The sequence below is a fragment of the Emydura macquarii genome, unplaced genomic scaffold (assembly GCF_026122565.2).
Source record: "Emydura macquarii macquarii isolate MOO-44397 ecotype Brisbane River unplaced genomic scaffold, CSIRO-AGI_Emac_v2 contig_2473, whole genome shotgun sequence".
In the NCBI taxonomy this organism is placed as follows: domain Eukaryota; kingdom Metazoa; phylum Chordata; order Testudines; family Chelidae; genus Emydura; species Emydura macquarii.
The window spans coordinates 24,242,686-24,258,009 of NW_027132610.1; the positions used below are offsets into that span (position 1 = coordinate 24,242,686).

The 15,324-nt window shown below is 42.9% G+C and overlaps 1 protein-coding gene across 1 annotated transcript in view; it reads left to right on the forward strand.

The window, feature by feature from the left end:
* Positions 1–14,744: 14,744 nt before the first annotated feature.
* VWA8 (von Willebrand factor A domain containing 8) overlaps positions 14,745–15,324 on the forward strand; it is a 278,032-nt gene continuing 277,452 nt past the window's right edge. The window contains exon 1 of the mRNA XM_067563174.1: positions 14,745–14,935. Coding sequence (XP_067419275.1) covers positions 14,788–14,935 — 148 coding nt within the window. The 5' untranslated portion in view covers positions 14,745–14,787. The remainder of the gene's footprint in view (positions 14,936–15,324) is intronic.

Sequence of the window (15,324 nt, forward strand, 5' to 3'; positions counted from 1 at the left end):
CTACAGAACCTGTGTGCTTCAAAAACATTAATTCATCTTCACTGCAATCCTGTGAGGTAAAGCAGTAGAATTACACCCATTTTACAGCTGGAGAACTGACAGAAATTAATGTAAAAAATATACCTTAACTTTGGATGCCCAATTTGAGATGCTGAGGACATGATTTTTCAGATTACTTACCATTTTGTAGCATTCTGTGTTCAAAGCACAGTTCCCATTGCCTTCAGTTGCAGCGGTGAGTGCTCAGCACTGCTGCAACGCAAGCCCCAGGGTATCAAGTCAGGCTCCCAGAAAATGGGGAACACACAATTAGTTTTCTGGGAGCCTGACTTGATACCCTGGGGTTTTCCTGGGTGGCATCTGAATGCCTAAAGCACAAGTCCCTCCTTTCTCTGCCTGAAATCTGCAGCCTCATTCACTACACATCTTTCATCTCTTGCAACAGATGAGGCAGGGGTCCTACAAACTATAGCCTCATTAACTACAAAGTCCTGAATCATTCCTTGAGCATGGTGCATCCTATGCACTGAATGAGGCACAGGTCCTCTGGAAAAAATAGTGTGTGATGGTGTAATTAATGCCATAACAGATATGCACAAGGGTGCCAAATTAAGAACGCACTGGCAAACTTAATTCTGGTATTTCCTAGATTTTGCAATATTAACATTATTTTAATCTAGTGTTTTGTATGTCATCTGATATTTAAAACAAATGAGGAAAAAACCAAATTTCATTATGCTGAATCATATTGATTCCCACCTGCTTAGTCACTGGAGTCAGAATCTTTAGATCAACATCACAGTCCTCTGCCATGTGAGCTAACAGAATAAGTGATAGCAGTAGTAGGTTGTCATCCTCTATGTGGACAAGTCACTAGAGTGAGCTGAGGCACATGCTTTGCCAATAGGTTTCACAGCTGACAGCAGAGGAATGTTGAGACTCGGGAATCCTTAGTTCTGTTCCTGGTTCTGAGAGGAGTGTGTTCTAATCACTGCAGACCCTTCCGCTTCTGCCCCCCACATCTGTCCTTGTCCCAATTGCTCCCTTAATCTCCCCCTGGCTCCACATCCCAGTCCTCCACTACCTTGGATCCACATCCTTGTTTCTAACATCCCCTCCCCCTTGGATCTTTGTCCCAATACCCCCCGGCCTTGCCATTCCCCAGCCCTCCCCCAACTCAATTCATCACCCCTCTGCATTCCACTCAGCCTGCTTGCTTCCTCCTCTTCACTGCCTGGGAACCAACCAGCACCAGCAGCGGGAACACAGAGAGCGCAGGAGAGACAATCTCCGTTGTCTTAGTTCCTAGGCCTGGCACCACAGTGGCCCATGGTGGCTAGGAAGAGCAATTGAAGGGAAAATCCTGCTCAGCCCCTGCGGTCCTGGGCTGAAGTATGCTAAAGCTTGGAAGGATTAGATTTAACAGTAAACATCCATTTCACCATCAACACAAACCCATGAAAAAATACTTCCATCAACGATAATCAAAATTGACGGGCAAAATTTACAGGCCAAGCAAAACAAATGCTGCTCAAGAACTTTAGTTTGATTTAAGCATATTTACTTTGTATTTTGACATGTGATGTTGACAATGTTTGTTATGAAACTTGCTCTTTGAATTTCAGGACCTGTTATTAAATAACTGACTGCCAAATCATATCACACAACTCTGAAAATTTTAAATCAATGAAAATAAAATGTTTAAACCCCATAATTGTGCTCAACTGTGAACATTTAAATGGATAAAAATAAAAATCAAATTCTGCCAAGCCTAAGTAGTCTCAATTCAATGGCAAAAAAGTATGTCAACACAGTTACAGTTGCTTGGTGATATATTGTCCCCCTGCAGAATGCAGAGTTGCACAAAACTCAGATTTCTGAAAACCAGGAAATACACAATCAAGGTTGCCCATGTAACCTTAACTCTGCTCTTTTTCAGCAATGCCCCACTAGGTCCCATTTACACACATACCTTTACTCTGCTATCCAAACAGCTGCTGAAATATGCAGGCTCTTTACTTCCTACAACCCATTCTGTCTCATCTACAGGATTCCATCTAACACTACACTTGTACCTTTTCTTAAATACCATTTTCAATGTGTGTATCCCTAAGATTTAGTGAGTGCAGTGCAGGTATATTGGGTAAAACTTGCCAGATTGAGGCCATTTTGGACCTGTATCACATCAATAGTTTAAGCTCTAGCTCTGAGCAAAAAAACCAAACAAAAAAAAACCCCCAAAACACTCAAACCATTCAAACAAAAAACCTAGAAATCTTTTGAAAAATGGCTCTCTCTACAACCCCTATATCAAATGATCCCAAATATGGGTCATTGACCCTACGCTGCTCCTGCCTGAAGCACAGCAAATTTCAAAGGAATACAACTAACCATGTTGACTTTAAAGGATGACCTTTAAGTCTTCTGAACGGAAGTTGTGACAAAACCTAACTATAGTGGCACAGCAGTGCCACTGAAATACAGACAGAATCGTCAGATAACTTAGCTACTGAACTCTAACAAATTTTGATTGACCATGTGAGAAGTAGAATTTTCAGAGGCTCGTAACTTAGCCAAATTTAACTAGATTTTCACAAGGATGGCAAAAGACACCCCTGTCACCAAGATGACAAGTTCTGTCAAGTTCTTGCTTGAAAGAACTGAGGTAGTAGAGCTTCTTAATGAAATGTAAGTAAGACTTTCTTGACATGGGGAAAAATATATTTTCCCTTGAGAAATGGCTGAATTGTCTTTGCTGAAATTTTCATTTGGTCTGAGGCAAACACATGATATAGGAAATTTCAGCCCAAACAGTTGACATATGGCAAAGTTATATGCAATTGAAAACAGAGTCTTATAGCGAAAAGTGTTGGGCAACTTTAATTATAGGTGTAACTACCTGCGTCACCACTACTGCTAACATTTATACTGCTGTGTACATAAACCTTTATACAGCAATATCATCAGTAGAACTCAAAGTGCTTCGTACAGCTGAATTAGCATTCTGACATCAATTTACAGGGGGAAACTGAAGAAAAGAGTTTAAGTGTCTTGCTCAAAGTCACCAGGTCAATAGCAGAGCTGATAATAGAACTGCAATTTCTTGATTCCCAATTCACTACTGTGTCAACTGTACAACATTGGCTCCCTCATTAAAATACAGCTATCATTGAGAATATTAGTTGCAACAGTGAATCACCTTTTTATTGTTATCAGGCGCTTCTTACCAATAAAACCACAACTATCATAGATGGACTCCATTTTAAATTGATTTGTACATATACTGCTAGATAATCCCTTAGGACTTGTTTACACTGTCCCATAGTTTGGACTAGAAGGGGCGTGAATAGCAGTGCGCACCAAAGTGCTGCACTGTTACTCCCCCATGAGGCTCTTCAGAAAGGACTACATTGATGCAAACTTAGACACCTTTTACTTCACAGCCACCCGGAGAAGTTACAGTGCAGCATGCTGCTATTTGCGCCACCATATTCTGAACTGCAGGGAGTGTACATACATCTTTAATTGCTAGACTGCACCAGATCGAACTGCAGGATTTCACAGTGTCCCTCAAGAACTGACTTGAAAGGTGCCATCTCGTACGTGACAGGACCCCAGGAGAGGAGTGATCTATCAATAGATTCAACCAGGTGAGAGATGGATCTGGATCTGACTTCCATGACCTCAGGCAAAATCTGAGTCCATAAAATAGCTGGAAGCACCAGAGACTATTACTGCTGTCACGTGGGCCTCTGACATGGCGGAATGTTGCAGACAAAGTAGAAGGCTGATTGGCTGGGACATGAGTGGTCTGGCCGAGTGATAGGACCAGAGGTGGTCAGAGCTGGAGTTAGGGACCAGCAGTAGTGCTGAAGGTCAGAGACAGTCAGTGACCAGGAGTCAAAGTCAAGGATCTGAATTGGAATCAGGAACCAAGCAGGGTGGAGCGGACTGGGCAGGACAGGAGCAACGCTGGGAACAAGGTAGGATCAGGTCTGAAGCAAGGCTAGGAGCAGGTCAGGCACAGGAGAGATTGCAGCTGCAGGCATGTATGTTGAGCAGCCAGAGACCAATGGCAACCATTAAGCTTCTTTGTCTTATCAGCCAGAGTGGTCAATCAGGCAGCCCTGCTGTGGCTCAGCTGTGCTCACAGATTGCCTGAGACCAGGCAGGTGCAATTGCAAGTCCTTCTTCCTGACAGGTGGCTCCCCACATACCATACTGGCTTTTGTGGATTGCATTCTTAAGTGCATCTCTCTCTCTAAATTCACTGTATAGGCAGCCTATGCACCTAATGCAGGCTTTGTTGATAGCAATGTTGCTCCTGTGATTTTTCTAGGTGCCTATAAATTAGGCATTGCTATGCTGAGGGTCACAACACTTAAATCACTGTGTCGATCCAGACCACATTGAACCGTGCCTTACGGATCAGCTTGCATTGCCAAGACTATCTGTGTAATGTAAAGGGCTAGGACCTGATCCTGCAATAGCTTTCATGCAGAAATCCTGAATCCACATAGAACCCCACAGAGCCGGCTGGCATGACAGTATAGCCTGATTTTGGGTGTTTCAGTAATTTGAATGGGGTTATAGGCTCGCCAATTAATCTGACCAGAAGATAATGAGGTTCTTGTCCCGGAATCAGGCTCCAGAAGAGTTTTATAGGGACCCCGGGGTGCACGACAGGAAGGTTCATAGTGATAGCCAAATTTGTATAATTTTATAACCTTTTATTAAGATAAAATAAAATGAGAGACAAATGACTGATTAAAAGAAAATGAATAATCAAATGGATAATGGATAATACAGTCTTATTTTAGAGACTCGTGATATATATCTTCGGTATGCTTTGGATTAATATACTCACACCCTTCCCTAATGACCTGGTTGAGAGAGATGTCTGGTTCCTCAACTCTTGAGCAGAGGGGTGGAGAGCTAGGCAAAGCTCGAGAGCTAAGAGCTAGAAGGCTAAGACTATCACTACAAATAATACTAAGTATAAACGAAGAACAAAATCTTAACACTAACTAAAAGAAGCTTCAAGCAGGAGTAGTTGACGATCGCCCCACGTAACATGATTTGCCCCTTCTTATACCCTGAGCAATATGGGTCCTCCTTCTAAGTCCAAACTTGGATTCTTCACCCCCAAATTATTAGGGTACACTTATTCTATAGGATGGCAGGCTCGTGCGTATTAATGACATCCACATCCTTTCCAGACGATTTGTTTAGCTCACCTTTGTTATTTCTGGCCCTTTTGTGGGTTCTGTGGTATATCTGTGAAGTATACCCTTGGCATAACCTGAGACAGCCCCCCCTCGTTTTGATGCCCCCTGACTTATCTAGGGTAAAAGTTATAACCATATATGTCTTATCCTTTAACTCATCATTACTTATCTGGGCCAAAGGTCCCGAACATATGTATGCTAACTGCCTTAGCTTTTATAAAGGATAGGGCCTGTAAGGTATCTTGAATTACAGCTAAAATACTTTAATAAAAATCTATGACTCTATTATAATAAAACAACCATACTTGAATCTATAAAAAAGATGTATATATGCAAGCAAGCAGGCTAATCCTATAGGCTACAGAAGCTGTTGCAGCATTAGGTCCTTACTTAAAAAAAAAAAAAAAAAGAAAAGGAAAAGAAAAAGAAATCTGGCTTGACATTTCTAGCTCTCCCAAACTGGGGGGACATACCACAGCAACAGGATTTGTAGTCTCCAAAAGCTGGCTCTAGCCATGGCCCTGACCATGTAGAATAAGCATGGCTTCTGTGAGGACCAAGTACAGAAAGTGCAGGCAGTGGAACCCATTCTCTTCCCTACACACTGCTTTTGGTGCCATCCACATACTTATGGAAAGTGGGACACTGGAACCAAAATGTTCAGAAAGAAGTCTTGTGTTTACAGTGACTTCTAATAGCTATCTTTAGCTGCTAGGAAATGACCAGTGCAGTAAAGGAAAAAGCATCACTCTGCAATCACCAGAACAGACAAAGGAAGAAAACAAAATATCTTGTTATTACCTTTTATGCTTTAAAAAAAATCACAGCATTTATTACTGCAATTACTATCTGCGAGGCAGGCATTTCCAAGCAATCACATACCGGGTAGGCAAACCTCAATGCTTCCAATTAGCCATCAATTGCCAAGAAACTCCTGACTTAGATGTCATTATTGCTTAAAATTTGATAACGTTCTTAGTTACTTAACTGTTCAGTTTAAACAAAGGGAATAAAAAGAAATCTAAAAAATTCTGAAGACACCAGGAAATAATTTTATGTAATGAATGTTTGCTTCTTGAGTAGAGTACTAGTACAAAGAGCTAAGCAAAGAAATCCTCAGCTAATTAGGAGGCAATTATGTGCTACTCTGGGGAGGAATAATATGCTAAAAATACTATTTGTGGTAGAATACATACCTTGATTTTTAACTCTAGATTAAAGCAGAAGTAAAATGTGTAATCTCTAATATTCTTGACATGGAAGGAGAAAAACATTCTAAAAGGCCATGTAACATCATATAAGATTTAAGAAAAGAGAGTCATTGCAAATGGTTACATGTATCTAAGGACTTGTCTACACAAAGCCATAAAGCAGACTATGGGGCGGGGGTGATTTCTAAAGCACATTAATACAGTGCACATTAATTGGTCCATGGAGACCCTGCTGGTATGCACAAAAAGTTTTCTAGTGTGTTTTAATGGAGGGCTTTTTGAAACAGTGCTAAAGTACAATAGGGAACTTTAAAAAAACAACAACTCATTACAGTATATAAAAAACAAAAAACTCCTGACTTTTGAACATCTACATAAAACTCAAGAATGGTTTTTAAAAAAAACCCCAGAATTAAAATTCATAAACTCCAAAAAGCAGAAGCCTTAGATAATACCATGTAAAGCCCACGGCACTATGGGATGATAGAATAAAATGACTGAATTCCCCTAAAGAGCGTAACAAAATGGGTTTCCTTTTCCATCTTCTGGATATAGCTTTGGAAGATTCTCTATACGAAAGATTACTAGCAAGTAAAGGGTTATTTATCTTTGCATATATTGCACATGGGTCAGTCAGAACACCAGGGGTGAAATCCTGGCGGCATTGAAGTTAATGGTAGTTTTGCCAATGACTTCAATGCCGCCAGGATTTTTCATCCCAAGTGTCTGCTCTGTTATTGGGTGCTAGACTTGATTGGGAACAGGCCAAAGATGATATATTGTTCTTTACAGCTTGCACCTGCATCTAATTAATTTAGTCTGGCGATACAGCTGTGCAGCAAAGTAGCTGACAGCTACTAGGGAGAAGAGTCTGGAAGTTGTCAGAGAGCTGCTGTTTGATCTCTCACTCTTTGGAATATCTTTTCTCTGTTGAAACGAAGTAGAGCATTTTGTAAGAAACTTCAAGTTCCAAAGAGGACTGTATTAGTCTGTTAAGTCTAGGAAATGAAACTATGAAATATGTTTGTTCCTAGTGTTATAAATCATCTGTGAGAAACCACCCTGAACATCTGCTCAATCCTTCCACTCCATCACAGGACTGAACTACTTAAGGAGTAATTCTTCTAACAGAAGAGCAATGATTGAGTGCAATGTATAGAAAGTCATACATGTGTAGAGCTCAGAGTCAGTTGTGATTAGCTAGGAAGCAGAAGGAATATTAAAGTGATAAAGGAAATAGAGTAAAGATTTATAACTACACACAGAACCACTGTTAGCATGAATGTAAAAAAAATCTTCTGCTCAAAGGTTATTGGATAGTATAATGTTGTCAATATAATATTCATGGTTGCAGTCAACTTTCTGTTATATATATTTTTCTTTGACACTTTCCACATTAGTCTTGGCCCAAAGATGGCTTTTTTTTAAATATGAGCAGTTTTGAAGTTACAAAAACGGGAAAATACATAACTTCAGTTCTTTAAAAAAAGACTTTTATATACACAACTCAGAAATGGCTGAACTTTAAAACTTAAAACTTTACAGGTATACATAAAAACAACGAGAGTTCTGTAGCACTTTAAAGACTAACAAATTTAATTTCTGCAGGCATAAGCTTTCATGGGCTGTAACCCACTTCGTTAGATGTAAGGAATAGAAATCAGATCGGGGTTATATATATATACATCTAAGGTTAAGGAACAACAATGGGGAAGTTAGGTATGAGCAAAGTCCATTCATTTAGAGTAGTTGAGGCCTATTCACAACCATTGATTAGGAGGTGAGAATGTGTGAACAGTGACAATTACTTCTTGTAATGAGAGAACCATTCCAAGTCCTGATTCAGACCCAGTTTGATTGTGTCAAGTTTGCAGATGATTTTTAGCTCAGCAGTTTCTCTTTGAAGTCTGTTTTGAAGTTTTTTTGTAGAAGTATGGCAACTTTCAAGTCAGTGACAGAGTGTCCTGGGAGATTGAAGTGTTCTCTGACTGGTTTATGGATGTTGTTATTTTTTATGTCTGATTTGTGCCCATTTATTCTTTTGTGTAGTGACAGTCCGGTTTGACCAATGTACAGGGCAGAGGGGTATTGTTGGCACATGATGGCATATATAACATTAGTAGATGTGCAGGTGAATGAACCCCTTATGGTGTGGCTGATGTGGTAGGACCAGTGATGGTGTCACTAGAGTCGATGTGTGGGCAACGGGGTTTGTTGCAGGGGTATGTTCCTGGGTTAGTGATCTTCTTGTATGGTGTACGGTTGCTGCTGAGTATTTGCTTCAGGTTGGGGGGCTGTCTGTAAGCAAGGATAGATCTGCCTCCCACAGCTTGAACGAGTGAAGGATCATCTGCTAGGATAGGTTGTAGATCCTTAATGATGTGTTGGAGAGATTTTAGTTGGGGGCTGTATGTGATGGCCAGTGGTGTTCTGTTGTTTTCTTTGTTGGGTCTGTCCTGTAGTAGGTGACTTCTGGGTACCCATGTGGCTCTGTCAATTTGTTTCTTAGTTAACATAGTTAACAATAGGTCTTGTCCATTCACAGTATGAACTTAGTTGTCAAGATCAGGTCCTCGCTGGGGTAGATGTACAATTATAGGTGGTAGAGACTGCCTCTTAACAAAGAGTTGATCATCTAAGGTCTTGATACTGCAAATGTTTTTACATTTGCTTAACTTTATAAACATAAGTAGTCTAATTGTTACCTCTCTTCCTTGGCCTTTTAGTATATTCCCACAAGCCTTTCATTCAGTCACCTCATTATCAACACTCATGGCCTATGCCTTGCTGCCTGTCCTGGGCTCTGGAGCCTGTCCTCTTACAGGTGGTTGAGCCCCTGCCCATCCCACTCTCCAGTTGAACTATGTGTGTATCATGGCACATTGTTTCAAGAATAATAATCCATGTTCTATTAGCTTGCACAGGACCTAACAAAAGCTTCAGAGGTTCAGAAATTATTCTAAAATGAAGCCCTAAATCTTCCAAATAAATTCAAATACACAAGTTTTAACTGAAGCAAGCTGAATGGAACTTGCACTTTCTAAACCAAGCCAGTTTTAAATACAACATTCCAAGACCCTTAGACTTTTTGAAAAGCATAATACCTCTCAGTCTTCAAACTCTTATATATGCAAAATGTCTCAGCTGAGTAATCTAAAACTTTGGGTAAATTTTTCTTTAGCCATAGAAAAAGAAGGAATTTTAGCACTGAAGTTTTTTTTTTTAAGAAGTTGGGGTTTGCGGCAAGAGATCACATCAAATCAAGCTTACAAGGGCAAACTACTTAAAACTTTACCTTCCTCATATACAGATATACAGCATAAATGACATTCTTGAAACCCACAAGGGGAGAGGCAATTCTTGATTTAGGAGCACAGGATCGGGTGCAAGAGGTGAATACAGATGAACTGCTCAGTAATAGCACCATCTATCAGGTAGTTTAATGTAACATTCTTGTAGGGCAAAAAATGCCAAAACCCGCCCCCATCACAGTAGCATTTAACTTCAAAAAAGGAGAACTACACAAAAATGAGGAAGCTAGTTAAAATTAAACAGAAATTAAAAGAAATTTCACACGGGTCACATGGGTGAAATGCCTGCATATTGCATGGAGACTAATTTCAAACACCATAATATAGGCTCAAACTAAATGTATACGCCCCAGCCCCCCAAAAAAGGACTATAAAATGCCACCATGTCTAAACAGCAGAGTAAAACAGGTGCTTAGGGGCCAAAAGGCATCCTTGAAAAAGTGGAAATCAATCCTATAAGAAAAACAGAAAAAAGCATAAACTCTGGCAAGTCAAATAATAGAATCATAGAAGATTAGGGTTGGAAGGGACCTCAGGAGTCATCTAGTCCAACCCTATGTTCAAAGCAGGACCAACCTCAACTAAATCATCCCAGCCTGAGCTTTATCAAGCCGGGCCTTAAAGATCGCTATGGATGGAGATTCCACCACCTCCCTAGGTAACCCATTCCAGTGCTTCACCACCCTCATAGTGAAAAAGTTTTTCCTAATATCCAACCTAAACTTCCCCCACTGAAACTTGAGACTATTGCTCCTTGTTCTGTCATCTGCCACCACTGAGAACAGCCTGTCTCCATCCTCCCTGAAACCCTTCTTCAGGTAGTTGAAGGCCGCTATCAAATCTCCCCTCATTCTTCTCTTCTGCAGACTAAACAAGTTAAATTAACAGGCAGCAGATTTAAATTTAAAAAAGGAAGTACTTCTTCACACAACACACAGTCAACCTGGGGAACTCATTGCAATGGGATGCTGCGAGGGCCAAAAAGTATAACAGTTCAAAGAAGAATTAAGATAAGTTTATGAATAATAGGGCCATCAATAGCTGTTAGCCAAGATGGTCAGGGATACCACCTCATGCTCCGGGTGTCCCAAAACTTCCAACTGCCAGAAGTGGAGTGGATGACAGGATGGATAACTCGAAATTGCTCTGTTCTGTTCATTCCCTCTGAAGCATCTGTCAGAGACAGCATACTGGGCTAGATGGACCACTTATCTGACCCAGTATGGCTGTTTTTATATCCAATGAATAAATTCATGTTGCTTTTAGACCCTGAACTTTTGCATTTCCTGACTTTTTTGTCTTTAAATTTGCAAATTTATCTGTATCTGTACATAGTGTTTTGCATTTAATACCTGAAAATTGAAGTGCAGGAGAAATCAGAATTATATTTATCCACAAACACTACATTCTAAGTGAATAAATGACTAATAAAGGTTTATCAAACTGTATTGGGTTGTATTTTTAAATAAAAATCATCCAGCACAAAAGTGGATGTGATTTCCATTTTTTCTCCCAAGACCAGAGGCTTCAGCTTCAGATTAGGACCATAATTAGATAGACTATCCTCACAAACTAAAGAAAGGAATAATATATAGTTACAGGAAGGCAGAAAAGCGAGACATGCATGTTAAGTTACAAGGCAGAAAAGAAAAAAGAATCCAATGACTAGAAGCTCTTGTTCATAGAAGAAATTAGGTCACTGATGGCTTTAATCTAGGGAAGAGAATAGAGGTGGAAAGCGGCGGGGTGGGGGGAGGTGTGCCAGGTTACAGAGAGATAAAAGGAGGCTAAGGTCCCTGGGCCTGAAGTAACAGCAGAGTTACATATTTTTTTAGTCTTTGCAGGAAAGATAATAATTTAATCCATGTAGCACTCTTCCTTCAGAAGGATCTCACATTATAACAGAAATTAAAAATGGAAAAAAAATTTTAGGTCATCATCTCACTGCACTGATTGTTCCCTATAGTTTATATTCTAGAATGTTATAAATATCTCCAATGATGGGCTGTCACAGGTTCACAGGCTCACCTTAATTTAACAACAACGTATTGCTATTTAACTTAATATGGCCACCTGGATTTTCAACACTGAAAAACAATCCATCACTGACTCAACCAAAAAGGTATAGTCAGAGTGAGACCCTGACAGGCCAGGCCTCCGTGGTTAAGACAGGGGTCATGCTTCCTTCCTCTAACCCAATCTCACTCATAACTTGACTCTGGAAGAAGCAGACAGCCCTTTTCATCTTACTTGCTGGCTGTGTTTGACTTCTCCTTGCTCCTGGCCCTTCTAGCGGCTGCTAAGGAACCAGTTCTTGTTGTTTCAGGTGGCCTCTCTAGGCAGTTCTTGGAAGCATAAACTTTCTGTTTTTCCCTGATATGGACACCTTTTGGTAGGGTGCCTCCAGGACAGCACACCAAATGCTTGATATACACCCCATCACATGGGGGTTCACCCACTTCCTTTTGAAGACTAGTCCACTGCCTCAGTTCACACTGTCAAGTTTCCTTATTATTTGTTCAACTTTAATCTGCTGTTTTTAAAATGTCAACCTATTACTTCTAGTTATACCTTGTGCCCATCGGCATAGTTTGACTTCTTTATTTGGAGGGGCAGCTCCAGTCAGACCAATGGGACCGTGCGTGGAAGAGCCAAATTCCATGCCTGCCTGAGGCTTACTGTTTGGGGGGGACAATGCCCCTCCTGCCTGCCCCAAACTACACCACACACATGCTTGTGCCATATTAACGAATGAACGTCTTCATTGTTTATACCCTTCAAATATTTAGCTATCACTTAGCCAAATTAAGATGCTATGGAAATGGGGGCATTGTAAGAACCAAGGTAGATAATATTTAGTTATTTTATCTTTCCTCATAAATTAGTCACTTACTCATTTGGGCCCCAATCCTGCATTTTGCAGAATTTATGTGGAGTCTGATTGCTTGCACACAGTAAATTGCAGGATTAAGGTGTTCAATAGTCTTCTCTGAATTCCCACCAGTCAGTCTTCCTTCTCTAGTGATGCGATACATGCAAATTAATGCAATGTCACACAAGCTTTATGCTTTTATGCTCTGTGATGCCTCTGCAACCCAAAATTATATTGACCTTTCTTGATGTCATATATAATTGCAAAAATAATCTCTAATTTGCTATCCACAATCATCCCAAAGCCTGTTTTGGCATCACTGCTTTGCAGGATTCTCTCTCTCATTAAATATGTTTCTGATTATTCTTCCCAAGGAAAATTAGTTTATATATCTCCAAGTGAATCTCATTTTATTGTTTTCTGTCCTTGTTTTTAATCTCTCTTGGACCCTTTGTCCTTGGATCAAGTCTTCTGGTCTCCTATCTCTCTCTTGATGCTTTTTCTCCTCACTTTCCTTTCTTTGATACTTCATCCCCTCATCCACTCGACTGTGATTCCTATTAATCTCACCTCACATCCTGGACCTTGTCTCTAATGGCTCCTGAGAGACATGTATTGCTGTCATGATGCTTTCTCCAGAACTTGCCATTTCTCCCTAGCTATCGTCCGATTCCCATATTTCGTCTCTTTGTCTGCTAGTGGAACATCACTCAAAACTTTCTTCTTGCTATTTGAATAGAACTAGAGTGGGAAATTATCATTATACACATAGACTTCTACTGATAAAGGCCTTGTCTAAAAAATAAGTTGACCTAGTATAGCTTGACTTTGGTGGCTGATGTCCACACTGCCCTCCTTGTGCGACCTCACCCAGAAGCACTTCCACCAACCTAAGGGGCAGTGTGGGGAGCTGATAGCCCCATCTCTCAGCTCCTTGCTGGGAGCCCACAGGCTCACCCCGCCCAGCCTGAGGAAGCCACCAGGGATTTCTCCCCTCCCCTTTCCCTGCTGGGAGCTGGGGGAAGCCAGGCCAGGGCTTCTCTGTTCCCCACTCTCCTCCAGAATGCCCAGCAATGTCAATTTCACTGCTCAGCCCTGTAATTGACAAGGCTGCCTTGGCTGGGAGCAGGTGGAGAAGCACCCAGACTTCTGGCCCTGGCTCCCAGCCCAGAGCAAAGACTAGCAGTCTGGGCTTCTTGCTCTGCTCCCTGTTAGAGCAGCCTTGTCAATTACACCGCTGAGCCTTGAAATTGACATGGCTGCCTGATCCAGCCCAGAGCAGGAACCAGCTGCCCAGGCTTGCAGCAGCCCTGTCTCGGAGGGGTGAAATTGACAAGAATAACAGTCCCACAGTCCATGTAAGGGGATGCAGGGTCTACATTGACACTGCCTCGCCCTAACTATGCCAACTAAGGCCCTGCACCTCTCCTCGAGGTGGTTTTATTTTGTCGGAAAAAACAGGGCATTTTTGTTGGCGGGGGATTGACTGCAGCGTGTACTCCACCTCTGTTTTGTCCACCAAAGCTGACTTTGGTCGACAAAAGTCCGTAGCGTAGCCCGGGGCAAACACAAGCGCATGATAACCCCCACCGTGTACTGTTACTGCAGGCGGCAGGGGGGCGAGCAGCTGTCATTAGCTCCAATTCACCAGGCAGCCTTTCAGCCCAGGATCCAGCACAGGTGAGGTGCTCCTCCCAGAGAGCTACAGTGCAACTGAACGGTGCATTTCCCTGATCAATGCTTGAAGGCTCTGACACTGAGTCCCCCCCGGTGCTACAGACAGCGAGGCGGAGACTGCTCCCCACAGCACGAAATCCCCTTGTCCCCCATCCCCACAGAAAGCGTGTGCACACAGGAGCAACCCTTCCCCCCCGCACAGAGCAGGGCAGAGACGGACCCATGGTCCCTGCCTCTTGGGGCCCGCTCTGCCCCTGTGGAAGGCGAGGGCAAAGCGCTGGGATTGGCTGCCCGGGGGCAGGATCGGGTCCCGGGGCAAATCCCGTCACAACCACTCCCTCCCCGGCCTCCCCCCAGCACCTCCCCTCCCTTCCCCGGGCAGCCCGGCACCAGTTTCCGGTGGGACGTTTGTGCCTCGCTGTTTCCTTTCCCCCAGCCGCCAGCGGGACCGACCGGTGCGTGTGTCTCCGGCCCGGCCCGGCCTCCCCATGCAGTCCCGGGTTCTGTGCCTCAGCGGCGGCGCCGCGGCGCGGCGGGTCCGGCTGATTCTGCAGCAGGCGGTGCGGGGCCGCCCGGCCGCGGAGAGGCAGCTGCAGCCGGAGGTCAGGGCGCTGCACCACACGGGAGGTGCTGCAGGTAACTTTCCCACCCCGGAATAATGGGGTGAGCGGCGGGTGGCTCCGACCCCAATCAGCCCCCCAGCCCCTGCCCCCAAATCCAGCCCCCATCGCCCCAAAACTCCAGTCCCTTCCACACCCCACCATTAGCCCCCACTGCCTGCAAACTCCAGTCCCTTCCATACCTCCTTATCGGCTCCCACAGACCCCTCATGCAATCACCATCATCCCCCACTGCCTTTAAATTCCAGCCCCTTCCACCTTGCATCAGCCCCCAGCTCTAACCACCATCAGCCCCTACTGCCCCCAACTCCAGAACCCACCAGTCCCCACTGCCTCCATGCTCCAGCCCCTTCCATACCTCACCATCAGCTCCTACTGACCCCTTCTCCAGCCACCATCAGCCCC